General features: G+C 39.4%; 1 protein-coding gene across 3 annotated transcripts; it reads left to right on the top strand.

Moving 5' to 3' along the window:
- Positions 1-254: 254 nt before the first annotated feature.
- Positions 255-22,787, top strand: pcdh10b (protocadherin 10b). Of its 3 annotated transcripts, none has more exons than XM_058798759.1 (6): positions 255-372; positions 11,133-13,916; positions 14,626-14,684; positions 14,880-14,986; positions 19,702-20,055; positions 21,501-22,787. In XM_058798759.1, exons 2-6 carry the CDS (start codon positions 11,370-11,372, stop codon positions 21,518-21,520), a joined length of 3,087 nt encoding a protein of 1,028 aa, XP_058654742.1. In that variant the 5' UTR covers positions 255-372; positions 11,133-11,369; the 3' UTR covers positions 21,521-22,787. The 3 variants fall into 3 exon arrangements, with proteins under 3 accessions (XP_058654742.1, XP_058654740.1, XP_058654741.1); XM_058798757.1 differs by lacking the exon at positions 255-372 and adding an exon at positions 9,478-10,238 and having other exon boundaries at positions 11,526-13,916; XM_058798758.1 differs by lacking the exon at positions 255-372 and having other exon boundaries at positions 10,262-13,916.
- Positions 22,788-24,801: the final 2,014 nt, after the last annotated feature.

Here is a 24,801-nt window from a genome sequence, read left to right as displayed (position 1 = left end):
ATAGGGAAGAGTGGGTTGAGTATTTCCAATTATTAGAAACGAGAAGACCAGTACCCTTGCAACCTGATGGGGCGTGTGAGAAAATGGGAAGTTGTTAGTGAGAACATCAGTGGTTGATGAGTCTTCTGAGTGAGATCAAGCCCAAGATACTAAGAGTAGACTGAGAAGCAATGGCCAGAATGAAGTTTGTTGAAAGCTGACTGACAATTCCAGAGACCCACAGAAAATGACAGAGGTGCAGCAGAAGAGGTGCAGAATAGGATGCAGTTTAGCAAGATTGCATTGCCGTCTGTGTGTGATGTTAGAGCATTGTTGAGAGAGAACAAGAAAGTATTGGAAACATACTACCGCCTACCCTACTCTGCCTGAGAGGTAAGTAAAAATACACTTATATGAGTTTTGTATATTATATATATATATATATATATATATATATATATACACATATACACACACACAGGTGCATCTCAAATTAGAATGTCGTGGAAAATGTATTTCAGTAATTCAACTCAAATTGTGAAACTCGTGTATTAAATAAATTCAATGCACACAGACTGAAGTAGTTTAAGTCTTTGGTTCTTTTAATTGTGATGATTTTGGCTCACATTTAACAAAAATCCACCAATTCTCCATCTCAACAAATTAGAATATGGTGACATGCCAATCAGCTAATCAACTCAAAGCACCTGCAAAGGTTTCCTGAGCCTTCAAAATGGACTCTCAGTTTGGTTCACAAGGCTACACAATCATGGGGAAGACTGCTGACTTGACAGTTGTCCAGAAGACAATCATTGACACCCTTCACAAGAAGGGTAAGCCACAAACATTAGCCAAAGAAGCTAGCTGTTCACAGAGTGCTGTATCCAAGCATGTTAACAGAATGTTGAGTGGAAGAAAAAGATGCACAACCAACCGAGAGAACAGCAGCCTTATGAGGATTGTCAAGCAAAATCGCTTCAAGAATTTGGGTGAACTTCACAAGGAATGGACTGAGGCTGGGGTCAAGGCATCAAGAGCCACCACACACAGACGTGTCAAGGATTTGGCTACAGTTGTTGTATTCCTCTTGTTAAGCCACTCCTGAACCACAGACAACGTCAGAAGCGTCTTACTGGGGCTAAGGAAAAGAAGAACTGGACTGTTGCCCAGTGGTCCAAAGCAAGTTTTGTATTTAATTTGGAAACCAAGGTCCTAGAGCCATGTCACCCTGTAGCCCAAGACTGGTTACTCACTGAAGCTAAGCAGGGCTGAGCCTGGTCAGTACCTGGATGGGAGACCTCCTGGGAAAACTAGGTTGCTGCTGGAAGAGGTCCTAGTGAGACCAGCAGGGGGTGCTCACCCTGTGGTCTGTGTGGGTCCTAGCGCCTCAGTATAGTGATGGGGACACAATACTGTAAAAAGCACCGTCCTTTGGATGAGACATTAAACCGAGGTCCTGACTCTGTGTGGTAATTAAAAATCCCAGGATGTCTTTCGAAAAGAGTAGAGGTGTGACCTCGGCATCCTGGCCAAATTGCCCATTGGCCTCTGACCATCATGGCCTCCTAACTATCCCCATATCTGCTGATTGTAGGGATGTTCATTTTAACCGTTAACCGACCGATAAGAATTTTGACCGATTAATACAATCAGTTAAATGGTTTAAAGTCACTTATTTATTTATTTATTTTCAGTAATTTATCAAAATATTTTAAAAGGTTTGCTGCATGGTTAAAATAAGCTACGCGTATAAAAAAAATATGTTTTTTAGAGAGAGAGAGAGAGAAAAAAAACATAAGTCGCCTATAAGTAGCATTTTATTATTTCATTCAGAAATAGGCAGACGTGAATTACAAACATTATAATAAACACTGTAAACATATAGGCTATTTTAGTTCCCCTCACTCCTCAACAAATCCTTTCAATTAACAGCAGGCTATTTAGAAAAGAACAAGAATTAAAAATGTAAGAAGCTAGGCCTAGCTATATAAACACAAACCAAAACTAATTAATTTAGGCTAATCGAAACTGAAACCAATGTTGGGTCTCTCATTCATACAAAATCAAATGTTTCCGTATTCATGATGTATTTGAATACCAAAATATTATTTACCTTTTATGTAGCCTAGGCCTACTTCACTCGCGTTCCAATATCCACGTAAAACAAAACATTTTGCATAACTTCACAGCAGTACGGTGATAACGCTTAACAACATAGATTTTATTACATATTTAAACTGAGCAGTGTGTTTTTTTTCCATATGTTTGACTGATTGTTTGTTATAATGATAATGAACAGGCTGCATTGTTAAAGTAGAATGCTTTACTGTGTGTGCGCATGCGGCGCTGGAGTAATCACTTGATTCCCCAATCACTTGATAGGGTTTTTGTTAAATGTGAGCCAAAATCATCACAATTAAAAGAACCAAAGACTACTTCAGTCTGTATGCACTGAATTTATTTAATACACAAGTTTCACAATTTGAGTTGAATTACTGAAATAAATTAACTTTTTCACGACATTATAATTTATTGAGATGCACCTGTATATCAATAATTTATTTCAGATATATATATATATATATATATATATATATATATCTGAAATAAATTATTGTATTCTTGAAAACAATCTTTTATTGCACTATTAAATAAAATATTAGTTAAGCTGGTGTGTGGTGGGCGTTCTGGCGCAATATGGCTGCTGTCACATTATCCAGGTGGATGCTGCACATTGGTGGTGGTTGAGGAGATTCCCACTTCCATGTAAAGCGCTATATAAATGTAACAAATTAATAATTAATTAATTAAAACAGTCTTTTATTGTACTATTGAATAAAATATTAGTTAATTATCAAAGAAAGAAAAAAAACTGATAGCCATAATGTAGACTTTTGTAAATGCTGTGATACTCAGATTTCCTTTTCACATTGTTGATTTCACCATTAACTCTTCACCTGAACAGTTTATGTTTTTGTATATGGTATCATTGTAATCCTTGACCATCAAAACACAGGGGTAGACATCACCTTTTCTGTGTTATCATGTTTGGTTCAGGAGATATGACACAAAATATATAATTTGGTTATTGCGGAAAGTAAAATGGTCGTCATGAGGTGTTTTTGCCATGGCTCCATTTCTGAAAATGTTCAGGGCCCTAACCTGTACAATTGTACCAAGTTTCATGTTTTTATGAAAAAGTGAACATATCACCTGGACTATAGGAGATGCTGTATCAGATGCAGGAAATCACAGTCGCTCAGTCCATATCTCTCTCATAATACTCTACACAATACAAGCTTTTACTACAGTAATACAATACGTTTTCAATGAGGCAACTCCTTCGTTACTATTTCTAAAGTGACGTTTTGGAATTAGTAACAGAGGGGCTAAGCTGTTAAACTATACAGCCATATCGCACTTCTACTCATGTGATACTGCTCATATAGTCATGATTATCTAGTGAAATAATGTGCCTAGGTGGAAGCTAAATTGTTATCTGTGATATATAATGGTATGTGACATTTTGGCATGACATTAAAAATTATTTATTTCTACAACAGATGTGCGCCAACAAGTTAGAGTCAAAATGATTGCATTTCAAATGATTTTCAGTACTTATTTCTTATAGTCTTATATTTTTACATATATGCATTTTGTTTTTGTTTACTATATGGCCAGTGATACAACCAGTGGTTTACCGCGCGGTTTCAGTCAGGGCCTTTAGTAAGCAACTGTAAACTACATGTACACATCTTACACATCTCTGTTACAGCTAACGCAGCCATATGCATAATGCGCATATTATGCCGCACACAGGCTCAATAACAATGACGGCTGATCAACAATTTCAACAGTAGGCTAGATTAGGGTGGGTTAGATGCAGAGTAAATTTCCCTACATGGATCAGTAAAAGTAATCCGCCATGCACATTCACGTCACTCTAATGATGACGCGCCCAAAGCAGAAAAACTGTACAAATGCTGGACATCCACACACACACACACACACACACACACACACACACCACAGTATTATCAACGCACCACGTACACCTCCATAACAATGTGCATGATACATACTCATCAAATAATAAAGCACTCACCTGTCACTTGTAAATAAAGTCCATGGGTATGTCATTCCATGTCCCTTTACTCGTATTAAAATTAAAAAGGTCAACAAAATAACTTGTGCTCGATGCTAGCTGTTAGCCACTCATAGTTGCAATCTTTGAAATTGGCACATAAAAACTTTGCTGGCCTTTGTTAGCGAATTCGGTTAACGTTTGGGTGTTGGTCTTCCTTTCTCAGTTATTCTCTTTTGTCTGCAAACAGTAGATCGGCAACAAAATCTGCTGTAGGCGCCCATGACTGCGGCTGTCGTTTTCTTTTCATTGAATTTCACTTTCGTTCCTTGGAAATCCCTGAAGGGGTGGTCTGGGGTAGCACTGGGCAAGTAGCTAGACCCAGAGGGCGGGCTGTCATTGAACGTCAAAATTTGATTGGCTGATGATTCTGTCACTAATGCTCGTAACAAATCAGATGTGACTTTCAACAAAAGGGAAGCACTATCTGTAGTGCTGGCTTCAGAGTTTTTTTATGTAGGATATTCCAGTTCAACCGCAACTAAACTAATCATAGGCAATTTTGTGGACATTACACAAATGAAAATGATACCCAAATAATCAATAAAAACATTTTTCACACAATTTTATTTGTTACAGGGCCAACAGAGAAGTCCCTGCTTCCCATAACGGCCCACCACTTCTTAAAGCAATAGAGATCATTCAAAAATGAAAAATTCCGTCATCATTTATTAACCATATCTTTCCAATCCTGGAACTTACTTGTACATATTTTAAGAAATGTTTTTGCAAATTTTACTCAAAATATCTTCTTTTTGTCTTCCACAGAAGAAAGAAAGTCATACATGTTTAAATATTCAGAAGATATTTTTCATTTTGGGTGAAATATTCCTTTAAGGCTTAAATGGCACATGGAAATATTAGGGTTTTAAGAATATCTCCCTTATTTTCCTCTGCTGACATTGGCAATCCATATCCGCTTCTCATTTCCTCTCTCTCTTACCGTGTCTAAACACTCTATTAACTATGAATACATGAAAAGAAAGACTGATCAGTCAGTTACAGCAATCTGACAGCTGCTGCATCAAGATTTCATAAAAACTGATTCCTCACAAAATACTTAAAGTTTGGCAACTTTAATTCAAGTAATCTTGCGAAGAAACACACATTGAATGCTAACTGGAAGCATGTTGATGTATTTATGTTGATGCTACCTGTGTGTGACGGAAAGGGCAAAACTGTATTACAGGTAATCATACCAGTATCAGCTGTGTATTGCTGAAGTGTTTTGCTCCGAGCATCTTAATGGATTGTGAGTGTGCTTGTGTGTGTGTTTGTGTAAAGACTTCTTGACCTACATGAAATCAGTGCACATTTCCATTTATTCATCCTGCTGTACGCATCCCTTTTGATCCTGCGCGGATCATGTTTCTCATCACAACCTGCTTGTGTGTGTGTGTTTGCACACATGTGTGGGTGTTGCATTTTGGCACTGAATGTAATTTGCATGTCAAAGAGGAGACCTAGATGGGGTGAATGTAGGTCTGTTATCATCCTTACGGTTCTGATATGTTTCATATTGATTACTATGGCGTACTAGAATCGATAGTTGGAAAATAGTGTGTGGTTGTGAGTGTGTGATCAAAGCAATAAGGAGAGGTTGGGTTAAATGAGCCACCTTCAAAGATCTCTTCACACATTTATAGACTTTATGAGAAGATTCTTTCATTGAATATTTAAAGTCTAAAGCTATTTCCAAATACCATTTGTGTCCTAGGGAATTTATTGAACTGGAAGTATATTTCTCATAAACTTTCCCATAAAGCACAGTGAATACAGTGACCTCAAGATAAAACTGGATGATTATCTGCATTTATTTTGGTATGGAAGCTAAAAATATGTAATTTACGTATGCTTCTATATCTCACAGTTGTAACTATATTTCTCATAATTGTGGCTTTAATATTTTAAACTTTATCTGACAATTAACTATTATTATTATTATACAGCAAAATTATTATTTTTTAATACTACAAAATATTTATATTTAGATGAAATGTTGTTTATTTCATTTACCCAAAAATCAGGGGGATGTTCACAAAAATATTAAGCAGCACAACTGTTTTCAACATTAATAATTACAGTATATATATATAAAAAAAAAAAAAAATTGAACACCAAATCATCATATTACAATACTTTCTGAAAGAGCATGTGATGCTGAAGACTAAAGTAATGGCTGCTAAAAGTTAAGTTTTACCATCACAATAATAAATTATGTTTTAAAATATATTAAAATAGTTTTAAATTGTAATAATATTTCACAATATTACTGTTTTACTGCATTTTGATCAAATATATGCAGCATTGTTGAGCATAAGTCAGATATCTCTTCAAAAAACAGCCTCAACTAAACTCTCTGAACTTGGGAAATGACACTTATAGATAAAACTAAATTGAGCTTTTTTGTTGACCTTCGTTGCTATTGAATTATTACAGAATCCTTTGTGAAAGCATGTCAAACTCTGACTTATTTGGGTCATATACGCTGACATGCAGATAGCTGGGTTGGAGGTTTCACGTGAAACTCAAGTCGCAAAGGGGAAGACTTCACAAAACCCTCTAACACAACTCAAATACCACATTACATTTTACTCATGACTGACCACGAGCACAGATTCAGACAAACACTCGCCCTCACCCAGTCTCTGAGGGACAGCTACATTTTTAATAAGGCTTTTGGAGTGAAAACAATCCTCCTGTCAACCAGCACTCTCTGTCCCATCTCATCCTGTCACTGCAGTGTCAGTCCTGCACACATATCCATGTGTAGGCTGCAGATGAAAAGGTCTTCCGGGCCACAGACACACACCAGAGAGTTGCTCTGAAAGCAGCCAGACGTCCAGACGCACACATAACCACACGCGGGGCTGATCGACAGACTGACGCCACATATGGCCATCAGATATTAAGATGTGAGAACAGACATCTTTTGTTATCTCCCAAAACTCAATTTTCGTTTGTTTTCTGTCTGTTTTCTGTGGGGGGGAAAGGAAGCAGGATTGGAGAACTGAGGCTATTTTCCTCTGATGCTCCAGATTTGAGATTCTGACATGGTGAAACTTAGTTAGAACTCAGAAGATGATTTGGTTTAAAGGCTCTGTCACTGTTCCTTGTCCATCACGCACCTAATGAGAGAATCTGATACCCGTTGTTTTCCAGACTTACCATGGCAGATCTAAATATGGCATCCTGAACTGTAAAAACTCAACCCAAAAAACATGTTAGCTGATCAAAATAAGCAATACAATTGTATAAAATCACACAAGCACAAAATCGAACTGGCTCCTGGATCAACACTCTTATGAAAACAATTTTCTTCCACTAGAAATAGAAAGAATTGAGTTTAATGTTACAAAAAAAGTTCCTAATTCCTGACTTCTAAATCTGATTTGTTAACTGGAATGTTGTTACACACTACCATTAAAAAGTTTTTGAGCAGTAAGATTTGTAATGTTTTTTTTTTGGTTTTGTTTTTTAAAGAATTCTCTTCTGCTCACCAAGATGTATTTGATCCAAAATACAGAAAAAGCAGTAATATTGTGAAATATTTTTACTATTTAAAATAACTGCTTTCCATGTGAATATATTTTAAAATGTAATTTATTCCTGATCAAATTTTCAGCATCATTACTCCACTAGTCTTTAGTGTCACGTTCCTTCCACGTTCAAGAAACGTTTATTATTATTGTTGTTATCAATATTTAAAACAATTGAGTACTTTTTTCAGGATTCAATAGAAAGAATATAAATACAATGATAAAGGGATGATTCATAATGTTACAAAATATCTAAAAAAAAAATCTACTCAGCTGTTTTCAACATAATAATAATAAATTTTTTTTGAGCAGCAAATCAGAATATTAAAATGATCATGTGACTGGAGTGATGATGCTAAACATTCACAGGAATAAATTCAATTTTAAAATATATTCAAGTAGAACAGTTATTTTAAACAGTAAACATATTTCCAAATTCTGCTGTTTTTGCTGTACTTTGGACAAAATAAATGCAGGCTTGGTGAGCAGAAGGGAGTTATTTAAAATAAGCTAAGCTAACAAACCTTAAGTCTTCTTTATTTTTACAGTCCAGATTATTTCTAAGCAGCTTCACAGTAATACACAGGAAAATAACAGAATCAATTATGGACACTTCAGATATGAGACAAATTTTTAAATCTACTGTTAAGTTGCTCTAAAAAGACATAAGCATATTATTCCACTCAAGTCAGTTTGGTGTTGATTCTGTTTACCTGGATAACAGAGTCTATGTTGCAAAATGTGTTAGTTAAAATACATATGTGATTCAGTTATAAAGCAGCTTTATAAAAAACAATGTTTCATCATTTAGCTAAATTCAGTTCAAGTTCTCATTCAATGGCTTCAGCGCCGTCAAATCGATAGTAACTTGACGTGCAAAAAAATAAATAAATAAAAAATCTACAGTATACTTCACAACTTTTTTTGAACAGATGATGATTGTGAGTAAACAAGCAGTATTAACACAGTTGCATGAATTACTTTGCCAAAAAACGAGTTTGTGCTTGGTTTATCCTGCAGTGAAAGAACCACCGCATGTTTATATTTTCTCTACAAATCTTTAATTGAGCATTTTCACACAGGTAATGGAATAAATTACTTACTCTGAATCTCAAAACATCACCTTTGCCTAAATCAGCTTTGCAGGAGTGACAAAAAGAGAAAGCGAGAAAGAGAGCGCTTGGGTGCCAATCATAATGGCAGCTCTCCTCATGCTGTTGAGGTATGCTCACATTATAATACAGGAGGGGAGATAATCTGATTCTCATATTCAAATCACTGTTTGTCCATAAATCTTGAAATATTCATGGAAACTCAAATCTATTCAATCCCTACGGCACCCTCTTGGGAATTAAAGCATAAAGTCGAGTGAGTGCGCCAGTGGCTCGCCAGAACTTGATTTAGAAAATCTCTTTTTGGAAGCGATTCATGTTTACACTCCAGTGGTGTTAAGATTCTTTCTGGCACAGCACTGTTTCAGACACTCCTTCAAATGTGCTTTCTTGAGGGGACACAAAACTCAGCCTTCAGTTCCTCGTGGCTTTTGTACTGTACGGATGTAGTGCCGCTGCGATGCGCAAGGGGGCGCTCCGACTGTTTCCTGTGTTTGCCACCGTGGATCCGGTGTTATTCCGCTCAGATGAAAACCGTGACATTTGGTTGCTGGGAGCCGGGGAGCCGGTTTACACCAACGGTTTGATAGACTGTCGTTTTCATCAGTATAGAGGTAACCGCTCGGATTTAACGCGCTAAAGCAGGCAGAAATGATTTTAGACAAGGAACTGGGCTCTAAACTATTTAGAAACGGATTATATTCCATTAAAACAAAAATATGATCGTGCTTTATTTCTACTCGAAATTAAGCCATAGATGATAATCAGTCAAAATCTGCCATGACAACATTTTGTTTGTTAGCCTATGAACAAAATCTAGCCATATAATTATATAGACTACATATGGTTTTGATGTTTCACCAACCACAATTTTTACATGTTTTTAAACAATCAGTTGAATTCCGTGCAATAACCACAATTCTGTTGTGGTGACAGCCATTTAATAAGTTCTGTCAGACATCTGAAAATAAAGATATTCTGATTCATTCTTGCTGATATTTCAGGATTTGTTTTAGGAGCAATTACTTGGACAACATTTAACAGCTTGTAAGTCATACTAGTCTAGCTTTATGTGACCCACTGTCCCTTACAAAGGACATTACATTTGTTTAATTTCGTATTTTCGTCAGGAAACAATAATATAACTCCCATCCTGATTGAACAGTCATATTGGCACCAAATGAAAACAAGTGATGTCTATTAGAATGGACACTGGGTCTAAACAGGTTAATTATTTAATCCAACATATTAGTTGTGATCAACTGTATCTTATTTAATTAGAGGGATGGTATGCAAGTGCTGGACATTTCCACAGATTTCTGTGCAGTTGCCATGAGGAATCCCAGGCGCGTGACTGACAGCAGCGCAACAGATTCGTTTTGGCAGCTAGGAGGCGCATGTGGCTCGCGCTTGGGAACCAAACCGGAGAAAGCTCCAAAGACAATACGTTGCAAGATAAAGACGGTAGTAAAGGGTCTGTCTAGTTTATGTGTGCAGTCGATATATTAAATTCATTATATACCAATATAAATTATACAAAAATAATTTTAAAATATTTACAGTGAAGAAATAATACCTTGTCTAAAATGAAATAAATAAAATATGCTGTAGTAAAGCACTTGTTGTGAAATGAAAATCTACTGGTTTCCCACTTTTTCACTTTTTTTTGTTTTTTTTAAACTACATTTCATATTAAATTAAATGCCTTTTATTGGCACATCTCTATATACACAATTCAACAACAAAGTGATGTTCAGGTAAATTATACAAAATTCACTAAATATACACTTGTTGTACATTATACAAATAATAATTAATGGAATTATGTAGCCTACCTATAAACATATCCAATATATAAAATACACAATTTAGAAGTATGCCTTTAAACGTTATGCATGATCCCATGTTGATATAAAAAGTTTTTTTTTTTTTTTTCCACAACTTGATCGTTCTTCTCTCTGACTCATTCTCATACGAGCTCATCAGCCATTCAATCATTATGACCAGAAATCCCGCAGCTCTGACCAGGGGCGTGTCTATCTGCTACCAGGAGCTTGATTGACCTAGCACAAAGCCAATAAAGTGTGAGCTCTGCTGGTGCCGGGTGCTCCCATTGGTTGGCGAGGGGAGGGTGCTGCGGGAAAACCGAACAGCTAAGCGTTGATGCTTCAGTACTGTGCCAGCGGACCCCGCAGGAGCGCACCAGATATACCGGGACCATTCAGATATCAGAGACTGTAGCTCTAATATAAAATTCATTTGTTGAATTAACTCTGTGGATTATGATACTGTGTTTTGTCACACGCCAACTGATATCTCTTAGTATCAGTCTAATGTTGTAATGTTCACTTGTGCCAGAAATCCGCTGCGACTCTAAAGCTTGCTCGTGGAGGGAATCGCCTTGGGAAATCGGTCCTGTGTAAACCAGCACGCAGACAGCATGGTTTTTGGCTGACAGCCCCGTTTAAGGAAAAATATTGCCCTACGACCAAAGCCTTACGCACGCCTGTGCGCCTTGCCTTGGAGAAGAGGGTGATGGTTTTGCTGCGTACTCCGCGGAGATAAAATATTCCAAGTGTCCTTTCCGGAGTGGAGATGTTTGTGTTTTTGCTCCTGCTGTGTCTCGCGGATGGGGTAGTTTCGCAGATACGTTACTCTGTGCCCGAGGAATCGGAGCATGGCACATTTGTGGGGAATATCGCAGAGGATTTGGGACTGGACCTAACGAAACTTTCATCCCGCCGCTTTCAGGTGGTGCCCAGCTCGCGGACGCCATACCTGGAAGTAAACTTGGAGAACGGGGTGCTTTTCGTGAACGAGAAAATCGACCGGGAGCGCATCTGTAAGCAGAGCGCCAGCTGTTTGCTTCACCTGGAGGTGTTCCTGGAGAACCCACTCGAGCTCTTTCGCGTGGAGATCGAGGTGGTGGACATCAACGACAACCCGCCGAGCTTTCCGGAGACAGACATCACCGTGGAAATATCCGAGAGCGCGACCCCGGGTACGCGCTTCCCGTTGGAGAGCGCCTTTGATCCGGATGTCGGTAGTAACGCATTGCGCACTTACGACATTACCAACAACAACTATTTCTACCTAGACGTGCAAACACAGACCGACGGCAACAAATTCGCAGAGCTGGTTTTGGAAAAGCCACTTGATCGGGAACAGCAAGCGATGCACCGTTACGTTCTCACGGCCGTGGACGGCGGCCAGCCTCCTCGGACAGGTACAGCTCTGCTTGTGGTCAGAGTGCTCGATTCCAACGACAACGTCCCCGTGTTTGATCAGCCGGTGTACTCGGTCAACCTGGCCGAGAACGCGCCCGTGGGCACGCTCGTCATCCAGCTGAACGCGACCGACTCAGACGAGGGCCCGAACGGAGAGGTAATTTACTCGTTCAGCAACCACATCTCAAGCAGGGTCAAGGAACTGTTCGATATCGACGCCCGAACGGGCCGTATAGAGGTCAGAGGTGAGGTGGACTTTGAGGAGAGCAGCCTATACCAGATTTACGTGCAAGCGAAAGACATGGGACCTAATGCCGTGCCCGCGCACTGCAAAGTTTTGGTCAAAGTAACGGACGTAAACGACAACGCACCGGAGATCATCTTCAGCACCGTCACGGAGTCAGTGAGCGAGAACGCAGCCACTGGCACCGTCATCGCGCTGCTCAGCGTCACCGATAAAGACTCCGAAGACAACGGCCAGACGCATGTGGAGATTCTCGGAGATGTTCCTTTTAAACTCAAAACCTCTTTCAGAAATTATTACACTATTGTGACTGACGGTCCTCTCAACCGAGAGACCGTAGAGGCATACACAGTCACCGTTGTTGCGAGAGATAAAGGGATTCCATCTCTGGCTACCAGCAAATCAATCAAAGTGCACGTGTCTGACGAGAACGACAACGCGCCAACGTTTACGCAGCCCATTTATGATGTGTATGTGACTGAAAACAACGTCCCCGGTGCTTACATCTACGCTGTCAGTGCAGTCGATCCTGATGTCGGACAGAATGCTTATATAACTTTCTCCATAGTGGAGTGTGAAATCCAGGGTATGTCTGTGGTCACCTATGTGTCCATCAACTCGGAGAATGGGTATCTGTACGCCCTCAGATCCTTTGATTATGAGCAACTAAAAGACTTCAGCTTCATGGTTCAAGCCAGAGACTCAGGCAGCCCCGAGCTGTGGTCCAACGCCACGGTAAACGTCATTATAGTGGACCAAAACGATAACGCGCCGTCTGTGATTGCGCCTCTTGGAAAAAATGGCACTGCGCGGGAGCCTTTGCCGCGCTCTGCCGAGCCAGGCTACCTAGTTACTCGCATTGTCGCCATGGATGCAGATGATGGGGAGAACGCGCGCTTGTCCTATAGTATACAGAGAGGCAACGAGAATGGGATGTTCCGAATGGACTGGCGCACCGGGGAATTGCGCACGGCCCGCCGGGTGTCAGTCAAACGAGACCCGCAACAGCTGTATGAGCTGCTGATTGAGGTAAGGGATCACGGGCAGCCTCCTATGTCGTGCAGCGCGGCGGTGCAGGTAACTCTCGTGGACAGTCTCGTGGAGGGCCACAGTGGAGAGCGCGGCACGGCCAAGGCCAAAGACGCGTCTCTGGACTTGACGCTCATTCTCATCATTGCTCTCGGTTCCGTTTCTTTCATCTTCCTCCTGGCTATGATTGTGCTGGCCGTGCGCTGTCAGAAGGACAAAAAGCTGAACATCTACAGCACCTGCCTGGCGAGCGACTGCTGCTGCCTAGTGGGCTGCGGTTCGTGCGGGTCAGGCGGCTGCTGCGGACGTCAGGCCCGGGCCGCCCGGAAAAAGAAGAAGCTGAGCAAGTCAGACATCATGCTGGTCCAGAGCACCAACACAGCCAACGTGAGCGTGGCGAGTGCCGCGCAGGTGCCCGTGGAGGAGTCAGGGAGTTTTGGCTCGCTTCATCAAAGTCAGAACTACTGCTACCAGGTCTGTCTGACTCCGGAATCGGCCAAAACGGACCTCCTGTTCCTGAAGGCCTGCAGCCCGTCGCGCAACAACGACACCGAGCACAACCCGTGCGGAGCCATAGTGACCGGCTATACGGACCAACAGCAGCCGGACATTATATCTAACGGCAGCCTGCTCTCCAGTGAGGTAGGATCACTTACTCAAAGAATATAATTACTTGCCAAAAAAATTGTTTAAAATAATTTTAAAGATTCCGTTTTATTTTGTTGTTTGATTTTGATTAGTGGCACTCAGAAAGCAAATCTACCTCTTTTATTAAGCTATAGCTACTGAATCTCTATAGACTTCAAGAATTCGTCATTATGTGGATTAGTCATGATTTTGAAATAGTTTGCTATTTTACATTTTAATTATCTCTTTATCATCTTAATCTCAAGAATAGTGAGCTCTGAAAACAAACAGATTGATAACTGGTAGCTCACAGACCTACATAAGCAACAATAATCTATTCTACTTATTATTATTATTATTATTATTATTATCGTCTATATGGCCTATACTGTGGAATTACCCACATTAGGGCATAAACATAGTGAGTCACCGAAGTGATAGATTTGCATGTTTGTGAAAAGCTCCCTGGGTTATAGGTCATTAGATATGCCAGTCACGGTGTTGCAGAGCCTCACAAGAACAAAGATCCGTCTATAGTTGAATTCTGCTGAATAGCAGCAGAGCCTAATGATTTTGCCTGCCCATAAAGTTCCTGCAATGCCCCCAGTGAGCAAAACCTGAATTCTGACCTGTTATTTATTATTATTATTTTTTTAATTACTATTATTTAATTACTATTATACATTGTTGTTGGGCCTGTTACAAATCGATACCTCTCTTGCAGACAAAACACCAGAGAGCAGAGCTCAGTTATTTGGTAGACCGACCAAGGCGTGTTAACAGGTAAGCACTTAACCTAACTGACCTTAAACTTATTTCCTCCATAAAACTTTGAGAGGCCTTTATTTTTTAAGTCTATGAACTTAAGTCTAAATTAAACCAACCTGAGCATATGAGACCATTTCAAGGCAGTAAATTGGTGGTTATATAAGAGTCATGTGGCATAGCGGTTGACTCAAACCCTCTCCTCTCCCTCAGCTCTGCGTTCCAGGAGGCAGACATTGTGAGCTCAAAAGACAGCGGCCATGGAGACAGTGAGCAGGGAGATAGTGACCATGATGCCATGCATCGCGGACATTCCTCTGGTAAGTTTATACAAGTCAATTTCTATTTTTCTCTTGTATTGTTATTTATTAACAGAAGAGCTGCTAGTCAGTCTGAGCTTGTAGAGAGAGAGTGGGTTTGAATAGTTTTGTAAACCGTCGAGATAGACATTCTGAATGAAAGATGGCAGATTTGAAATATTTCATCCTTACACAATCAGAACAAAACCCTTGATCAAGGCATGTCATGGCTTTTCGGATCTGTCATACATATTTTAGGCCAGTGAGCCTCTGGGTATGGATGCGTGAGCACGTTTTGGGAACTACAGCCTTAGTGGAGAATATAATCCAATTGTTTATGAATACTTCCTCATAATAGGGATTTACTTCAGTGGTACTATCTCCCTTTCACCCACGTCTCCAAAGACATGATGGAATTTAGATCAGTCCAGGCGGTCTGTCATCGACTCTGTGGGAATGGGACCAAATAGGTTGAGCGGCAAACAAACAAGTGATTCATTGACTGCGTGCAACCCCCTCCCCAAATTCCCCCTCTACCCTAATCCCTCAGCCTGCATTCCACTGACGGAGGACACTGCTTGTCCACACCTTCATAAGACCACATGTGGCGCTTTGGAAATGAGATTCGGCTCTATGCAGCGATGGAAACGGTACTTTGTTGCTAAATGACACTTCGCTTGAAGTGCATTGTGAAGTTGACTGTATAATGTAATTATGACATAGTTGGACACAAATGAATACAACCAAAAAGTTGCATCTTATTATCATTAATTTATCTTTGCTTGAGCATATGTCCTCTGCTGTTATTCCAGAGCACCATATGCTGTGGCTGAACTGCTTCAGTTCTCATTTAGCCTATTTTTGCTCAGTTAAACATTAGATTAAAATCAAGATTTTTTTTTCATACAAGGTCAGCTAGCCCATCTGCCTTTGTTGTCACAGGCCATCAAAGAACACTTGCCTTTCAGATACAGCTCTATAATATACAAAAAATGTTTTTTTTTTCCCCCATTTGTGAGCATGTTGTCCCCACTAAAATTAATTGTTTTGCTGCATGCTATCTTCTTTAATTAAGATAATTGAAAGCGTCGCTTGGTATGCAGGCTAGGAGAGCGTTCTGAATCGTGCATTGTTCATTTTAATGAGAATTCACTAGAAACTGGCTTCATCCTTTATTTTTTAAATGATTTATTTTGTATTTTTTTCAGACATTTTGGTTCTTAACCAGCTGCTGTTTTATGGGCTTTTTAGTCACCCAAACACTTGCAGTGTCACAATATAGACGCATCCCAATCTAGTCATCTCTGCTAGATCAAAAACAGGCCAAGATAAGCATCGCTTAATTCATCTCTAATGCATAAAAATGCATCTGTAATACATAGCGGAGAACTTCAGAGCTTCTCTGATGAAATGACACACCTGAATCATTTCATTCCAGTTTCATTTATTTTATCCCGAGGATCTGCCACGTTGCAACAGAATCCCTCATTTGGGTTGCAGGTCATGTTCAGAATTCAGAAACAGCTCACTGATCAGTAATTTATTTTCAGCCTGATGCATACCAATTAGCAAATGAAGGTTATTATCAGATCTAATGCTTTGCAGGGCTTCTGCTCAGAAAGCAGCAGAGCAGATATAGAGAGAAGGAGATGTTTCAATGGATCATTTCATTTACAGTCCATTGCTATATCTTCTTTAATCTATAATTCTTCTTCTCTCTCTCTCACTTTCTCTCGCTTTGTCATGCACAGTGTAGAGCATCATGAAAAGGTGATGTAGAGTTTCAAACAACTTGCGCAAAATTACATTTTCTGAATGTTTTAGTTTGTGGTGAAATTGCTTGTGGTGTTCCTCTGGCCTTTTGTTGCATAGAAACCCTGTTTAGTCATCGTATTGCGATCCGCCTCTGGGTGATCTGGTCTTTGCCTTTTTCATCTATTACTTGCATCTCAAATGTGGATTCTTTGAGCACTTATGGTCAGATTTTGAGATGAGGGTCTCTGTTTTTGACAACATAACATCACTCATTATGTCAGCATGTAACTGCCAAGGTGTTATTGCAGTTTGATAAAGCACAATATCAAAGAATCCTGACGAATAGAAATACAACAGTTTCCAGTAGAGTAGAGATTATTTAACTGGCAAAGATTAAAACCCTTGTAACCGTTTTTCTTACAATCCAATGTGGTTAAAGTGGACCAATATCAAAACATTTTGGACCCCATTTAAATTTGTATTCAGCATCGGATTACCTGAAACTGAAATTAATACAAGGTATAAAAATAGCATGTATTTTTTTCGACCAGAGAATCACATTTTCATCAGGTTTGACTCTTTCTTGCAATATCGAACCACAAGTCAACAATATAATTACTTTTCCAGTTTTTCCACTGAAAAAAAAAAGGACACTGGATGAGTACAGAGAGCAATTAATTTCAGAAAATGTCAGGAAATATCAAGATGTCTCACAATGAGGAAGTGTCTTATCTCACACTCTCTAAATATCAAACTCTCTTTTTCTTGCTCTCTCTCTCACCTTCTTTGTATGTCAGAAACATACACAAAGAACCTTTGTTCAGAGTCTCTTATAAAAACGAGACCTTTGAATATTGCCATAGATATCTTTCTGATTTGTTTAATGTCTGAACTACTTGTCGATGTTATACTTGGGTCTGTAATTAGGAGAGTCTTACTAAGCCCAGGCCTAAGTAGGTTGTTTGCATGTAGCTCAGAAGGATTCTAATCCTCTTTTAAAGCAGAAACCCAAAGTCTGTGTATGCTGACCTGTCTTCTGTCTGAAGGGCTAGTCTGAGGATTAGCAAAGAACATCCCCCCCACACCACTGACTCCGCTCCATACCTTCAACATCTCTGCTTAGCGCTGCTTTGAAAATGGCACTTCATTAATCCTCCAGCTGTAATTACTGACTGTTTTAGACATGGGGTTTTTAGACACAGGAGCCGAAAGGGGATTTAAAAATGCTCACCTCTCTCTTCTCAGATGCACGTAGTCAAAACGGCACGGCTTACACCTGCTGGGGTGCTGGGGTGCCGGCGGGGGTAAAAGGCGTCGTGCAACTGTCACGCGCAAACTAACAGGATCTTTTCCCTCACGCTGGCTTTAGCTGTAACGCTCTTGTAGCGCTAGCTTCTCGGCTTTGTGATTTGTGAGGTTGTTAGTCATTGGATATTAGCAGCAGGCTGCTTGAATTACGTTCCGCTAATCAAAATACATTTTCAAAGAGGCTCGTGCTAAACCTGATGTGGTAGGCCCAATATTGGCGCTGAAGCTTGGCTCCTAAGACCTGGAAAATTGAAAAATTGTTAGATTAGATTAGATTCTTTATTATCACTGTACTAACATGCAACAAGACTCAATATATGAAAAATACATAAATAAATGCTTCCATCCATTCACCCGCACTCACATTCTACACTTCAAATATCCTCTGCATTATTACTATACACTACTTGCCAATGTATAAAGTAAAAAGAATAGTTAAAAATGCATATTACAAACAAATGCCATTTTGCACACAAATAAAATAAAGTGCTCATAATGTTGTTAATGCTGGTCAAGGATGCATTGAAGTTGGAGGTTGTGTTTTCAGTTCAGAGTTTAGTATAGTGTTAGCTTTAGAATAAAAACTGTTCATGAATCTTGTGGTGTGTGCTTTGAGTGAAGTGTGTTATGTAGTGTCTTGTGTTTTCCTTATTTTGTAGGTTCTTTAATTGAGACAATGAGAAAGAGACAAAAGAGTGTTTTTTTTTTTTTTTTTTTTTTTTTGAGGCTTGAGCTAAAACTATGAGAAAGATACTGTAGGGATACAACATTAAGGGTGGAGCTAGGTTCTTAAAGCCTGTTTCAAATAATGCCTGGGGAATGACATATTTATTTATAGTAATTTAAACTGTTTAGATATTGAAATATTTCATATATATATATATTTTTTTTTTCCCCAAAAAATATTTTTCTTTTTATTCGTTTGAAGCTCATTGAAGCATGTTTTTTTAATATCTTATTGTGTCTCTTATTCTTTTTGTTCCTTTAATTGAGACAGCGAGAAAGAAACAAAAATGTAAAAGGGGTTATGACCTTTATAATATATCCCTTCATCTTGTAGCTGGGCAGAAGAGGTGGAAAGAGAACAGAGGATCGGGTTTATCTGCAAGCTTGGTGTCTGAGAGAGTTTACCTTTGATGTCAAAAAGAAAGAGAGAGGGGAAAGAAAGACCTCAAGAAGAGATTACAGCATTGACTCCATCCACTCACTGTGTGTATGTTCTCCGCACATGCTTTGATCAGGGTAATTTGTAATTTAAAAGTCACTAAAAAGGAAAAAAAGATCACGACGCAATATTTTCATGATTAGCACGTCAAGTGCCAAAGACATTTCATGCATAGAGCTTCTAATGTTTTCAAAGTGAATGACATGTATTACATTTCATTTGGATTTACATATTTATAATGCTTGATTAAGTCTAAAAAAAAGATGCTGGATAACTCATACCGATTGGCTGAATTAATGCAGAATGTGGCGGTTTTTTATCTACGAGAGGAGACGTTGAGATCGTACATAAACTGCATATACATGGTTTATTGTATTTATTTATGTTTGTTTGTCTTGTTTTAATGCACTTACATGCTTCCAGTGCAATTGGGAGCAGATTCTCGCTCTCATCCTCCCACATGGACAATTAAACACAAGCTAACCCATCTCTCTGTTCTCTCTCATAGGAGCAGACCTCTTCTCCAACTGCACAGAGGAGTGCAAAGCCCTCGGCCACTCAGATCGTTGTTGGATGCCAAGTTTCGTGCCCACCGAGGCACGACAGGGCGCCGATTACCGCAGCAACCTGCACGTGCCGGGCATGGACTCTGTGCCCGACTCTGAGGTATTTGAGGGCGAGACGTTGGCGGGCGATCAGTCATTCTCAACCTTTGGCAAAGAGACGCCACACCACCCCAACCAGATGCACCAACACCAACATCAACACCATCAACACCACCTCAATGCTTCCACGCTAGAGAGGAAAGAGTTCGATGCACTTCTGTGTAACTCTCGCATGCCTTACAAAGCCGCCTGTCTGTGTGAGTATCTCAAAAGAGAGAGCTCTTTCCTCTCTCTTGATCTGACCCAAAAAACTTTCCAAATTCAAGGCCTCTAGCGTGAAGTGCTGCTGAATTCTCCTCTAAAAATTCTAAGACCTCACACTTCTGCTTTCCTTCACCCATCAACATCTGTCCATCCTTCATCTGCTGGTTCCTGGTTATACACTCTTAAAAATAAATGCTCTGACAGAAGCAAAACGTATAGGAGAGAACACAAGAGTATCCTTTTAACTTCCTCAAGGATTTTTTTATCCTCTAGTTCTTCATCTACTGGTGTTTTAAATGGAGGAAACAATATGCTGATCTTAAGAACTTCTAATGTAGCATCAAGAACTATTTTCATCTTCAATTAACCAAATAGAACAAAATTGTTTTTTTATTGAAGCATTGAAGAACCTTTATTTTTAAGAGTGTACGATTAGCTTTTTCTTCATATATTTACTCACATTCAAACGTTATCAGGGTTGTGAAAAAATCTGAATTTAAGAATTGACCCGCTTTTAATAGATGAGTGTGGATCGGATTGATTGAAATTGGAATTATCAATATATCTATAAATAAATAAATCTTCAAGCCAACATTTAAAATTTGTCTAGAACAACTTTTTTTTTTTTTTTAATTGCAATTGTATTAAATTGTTTGAAATTGGTTTAACTTTAATTCTACCTCCATACATTCAAATTCAAAATCAGGAATTGAAAAAAGCATTCTCAGTTGAATTCAGAATGTTCCACAACCCTAATAATTTCATTACTTCAAACATTGCACATGCTTTGAAACATGAAATTGCTCTATGAATTAGTTCAGTAGTTTATAAATGCAGGCAATTACGAAAGCCCTTGTGTCTAGTTGTGGGATTTTAATGCGATACCATGTTAGATCAAACATTAAAACATTCTCAGATATCTGACCACAGGCAAAAACCCACCAGAGATTGACAGAGACTGAAGCCTAAAATGAACTTGTAAAACACACAAAGATAAAAGAAAGGCTGAAACTCCCTATTGTTTTGTACACAGGCAGTAGACTTATTGAGGCAGCGTTTGACTAGTCATGCCAAACATCAGCTCAGAAGCTTGAAACAGACGCTCTCAAAAGGCCAGAGTTTATAAGGTTTAGACTGCCTACTACTGTTTGTTGTGTTAGAGGGGATGAAGGTGGTAGTGGGATTGATTGAGATATTATCGACTGCTCTGTTGAAACCTTCAGACATCTGTCTCAGAAAGAGCGCTCCGAGGCTGTGTGGGTGGTGCATTTAACTTTGAGGTAATAGTTTATGATTGTAGGCCTATAGTTCCACATCAAAGCTCCGCTTCTGTACGGACCAACCAAGGGTCCTTTAATAGCTTAGCACAACGCTTTATATAGTTTGCCACCTAAAAAAATACACATTTAATAAGTTCCTTTCTTTTTTCCCTTTTTAGCGCGGAAAAGGATATGCTAGCTCTTTCCGAGTGGACATACCAGAGACGGCGTGATTTTGCACAATCAGTAAAACTGAAGGAAAAGCAAAGAGCATCAAGTTTTCAGACTCTATTTCCAGAGGCGTCAGATGATCGTGCGCTCCCGAAGGCTTCCGGAGCCTCTAGGACCTCAACAAACTTGATGAAAGAGTCGGACTTGCAGAGCTAGATGTAACGCCGAGTGGCTGGACATAATGCGCTTCTCAGCAGGACTGAGACAGAGGACAAAACTAAACCGTTAAAATACACGGAGGATAGGAAGACAAGGAGAGAAACAAGAGGACAGCTATTCCTCTTGGCTTCTGTGTGTGCCTGTTTACAGCACTACTGTACATCGTTAAAAAAAAAACAAAAAAAAAACAAACAAGACAAAAAAGACAATGAGAACTATGACGAGAACCACCAATGAAAACTACAAAAATGGAGATATATTCACTGAGCCCTTTAGTTGTTTATGTACACACACACCACTGAAAAGCCAATTGTACAGGAAATTAATTTGTGCATTACAAATGCAATATTGTTCTTTTAGACATGACTGTTTTTATATTCTGTGTGCGGCTGTGTGTGTGTGTGATAAGGTGTTTTCCCTAAATCTATTCCAACTCTTTGTCAAAAGAAAAAAAAAAAAAAGCAACGGATTCCACGGAGGGATTTATTTTTATTTTTTTTCCGTCAGGGTTAAGTGTTTAACGTTGTGAGCAGGACAGCTGTGGCCTAAATCTTACTCTCTCAGACAATACGTAGGTTATATCACGTGTGAGAAGTCTTAACTGTACTCTTTTAAACTTCAAAATAAATATAAATCTATATCTATAAATCTATCTATATATACTTTTTCTGAAAGTGCGGTCTTCATTTGCGCCGTTTTTTTCCAGTGTAGTGTGTAAGGCTCCTCAAGGGAGCCGTTAGCATCGCTAATCCACTTTACAGGGGTTCTTAACATGACAGAAAGCCTTATCTCCAAACTTTTCATCCATTTTTTCACTTTTGGATATTGAGATTCATGTCTATAAATAAAAAGGGTAATAATATTCTAGATTTGAATACATGGCAGTTGTGTATTACTGTAGCCAAATAGATCCGTTTGGAAATTCGAGGCCAAATACGAAAGGGGCACACAGTGCAAATCAAATACCCGCACACACACACACACACACACACACACACACAAACTGATACTGATATTTACACACTTAAGCATATGAACACAAACACCTTAATACCAGGAGGTGACAAATAAACTGAAAAATGTATACTTACGTCTTAGACTCCTGTGTTTTATTTTAAGCCAGCTTTAGCTGAACTAATACGAATAGACAGTTTACCAATTAAGTAACATTCCTTAAAAATCAGATACTACACAAAACATTCTTTTCTAATGAAATATGTAATGGAAAACCAGGCACAGCTGTCTGGTTTTGTTTTGTAGCTAAGGACATCTGAAAGTCTATTTTTGCACACATGGATGCAACCACTCAATTGAGCATTTAGTGCAATTTATTTGTTTAAAACAAATGCTATTTAGATTTTATTAACAATGACAGTTCAAATACATTTTTGCACAAAATAAAGGGAAACGTGGACAAAGACATCGCTTCTCATCTGCAAAGAGAACAAAATGTAATATATACATATATATAAATATATATATATATATATAAATATATTCCAGCGAAGTTCAATTTAAAGGCAGTCGCACAGAACTAAACTTAATGCAGCACGAAACAAAGGACAAAAGCAATGTGATCATATCTCATTTTCCTTAAAATTGACTCCATTATGTTTGACCTCCACTCACATTAATCTCTTTCACAAACCGCAGGCTTTAATATCTGAACGGGAAAGCTGATGGAGGGACCTAAATACAGAAATCACTGGGCTATAATAAGAATAATTAAAGAAATAAAATAAATGACTTACAATTCCCCAAACAAGTCATACATTTCCCGGAGACGTGCTTTGGAGTAACTTTTAAAGTCACTCAAAGATCTTCGTTTAACTTTTTTCAGCTTTACTGAATACAAATAGCTTCTTCTAACAGGATCCTATTTGTTTCGCATGTAAAATGTAAGAAGGTGGGCCTCAAATGATGATGTGAAGGTGGGTGTCGGGTGACGCTTTAAGCAGAGGCCACCGCTGACAGATAGATTGAAGTTGAACAGAAAATCTGTCCTCATAAATATGCTAACAGCCCCAGCCCCTGTCAGACTCTTTTTCTCTCACCTCCCTCACGCCTTTCCTCCCTTCATCTCACCCCTCTTTTCCTTCCTCCTGCACACACCTCATCTCCGCTGACAGGTCAGCGCTCCATTTGTTCTTTCTGACTGATGACATCTATGAGGGCAACTTTTGTTCTTCTCCAAAGAGAGAGAGAAAGAAAAATAAGAGCGTCTTCGGTGCTGGTTTGTCAAGGTGTTCCGTGTCTGTTCTCACTTCAAAATGCTTCTCTGTAGGGAATGTTTTGAAGATCTCTGCTGTGCGTGCATGTGTGTGTGTGTGTGTGTGTGTATGGCAATGCCAGATGTCTGATGTCTGAGGTGACAGTGAGACGTGGTGGAGGCTCATCGGACCCCTGGCAGTTCTCTGAGGGGCCTCGGGGGCCCCTGCCTAAGCGTCTGAAGCGACAAGGCGCCGAAAAAGCGATAAGCGGAGCAGGACAGGAATGTGAGAGCAGGGAGGCCACAAATCCCAGGTGTGCTGTCTGTTACGCGGGAGCGGGAAGAGAGTCGGACAGCAGATAAGATGACAAAAGAACGACGGAGCCGGGAGTGTGACGGGAGGGGGGGACCGAGCAAGAAAGGGGAAGAAAAAGAGGGGCAGAGAGCCCCCGTGAGCTGAGCTCTGTGTACACAGCTTTTCTGACATTTAGACCTCTCAACTGCTGTAGTCTCACTATCAGACCTGTTAGTGACACAGCCCAGCTGAGACTTCATGACAAAAAGGCTCCAGAAAAGCTTTGAAATGACAATTGTGCCATCGTACGGTGTGAATTTTAACACCTTTTGTCTAACTACGGACAATGGCTTATAGTTTAGAATATCAGTGAAATTGTGACTCGATTAAACAGCAGGTTCTAACCTTTGAGTGAACCTGAGTGATTTATTTATTTTTTTTACTCTCACTGAGCATCTGAGTGAAGAGCTGTCAGTCCACTTGACAGTAAGCCTATTTAGTTCATGAATGAACGTTAATCTGTCTTTAGTGCCTTTGACCTATTTCCTTACTGTACTGTCTGCACACTTTACTTACACACAAATCA

Source organism: Onychostoma macrolepis, chromosome 14 (genome assembly GCF_012432095.1).
Source record: "Onychostoma macrolepis isolate SWU-2019 chromosome 14, ASM1243209v1, whole genome shotgun sequence".
Lineage (NCBI taxonomy): Eukaryota > Metazoa > Chordata > Actinopteri > Cypriniformes > Cyprinidae > Onychostoma > Onychostoma macrolepis.
The sequence above is the reverse complement of the archived record's forward strand: the minus strand, read 5'-3'. Positions and strand labels throughout refer to the sequence as shown.

Excerpts from the sequence above, each read along its gene's own strand:
- pcdh10b (XM_058798757.1), top strand. The coding sequence starts at position 10,065 with ATGCAAGTGCTGGACATTTCCACAGATTTCTGTGCAGTTGCCATGAGG. Across the intron at positions 10,239-11,525 it reads TACGTTGCAAGATAAAGACG|GTGGTGCCCAGCTCGCGGAC; the intron begins GTAGTAAAGGGT and ends CGCCGCTTTCAG. Across the intron at positions 14,685-14,879 it reads CGACCAAGGCGTGTTAACAG|CTCTGCGTTCCAGGAGGCAG; the intron begins GTAAGCACTTAA and ends CCTCTCCCTCAG.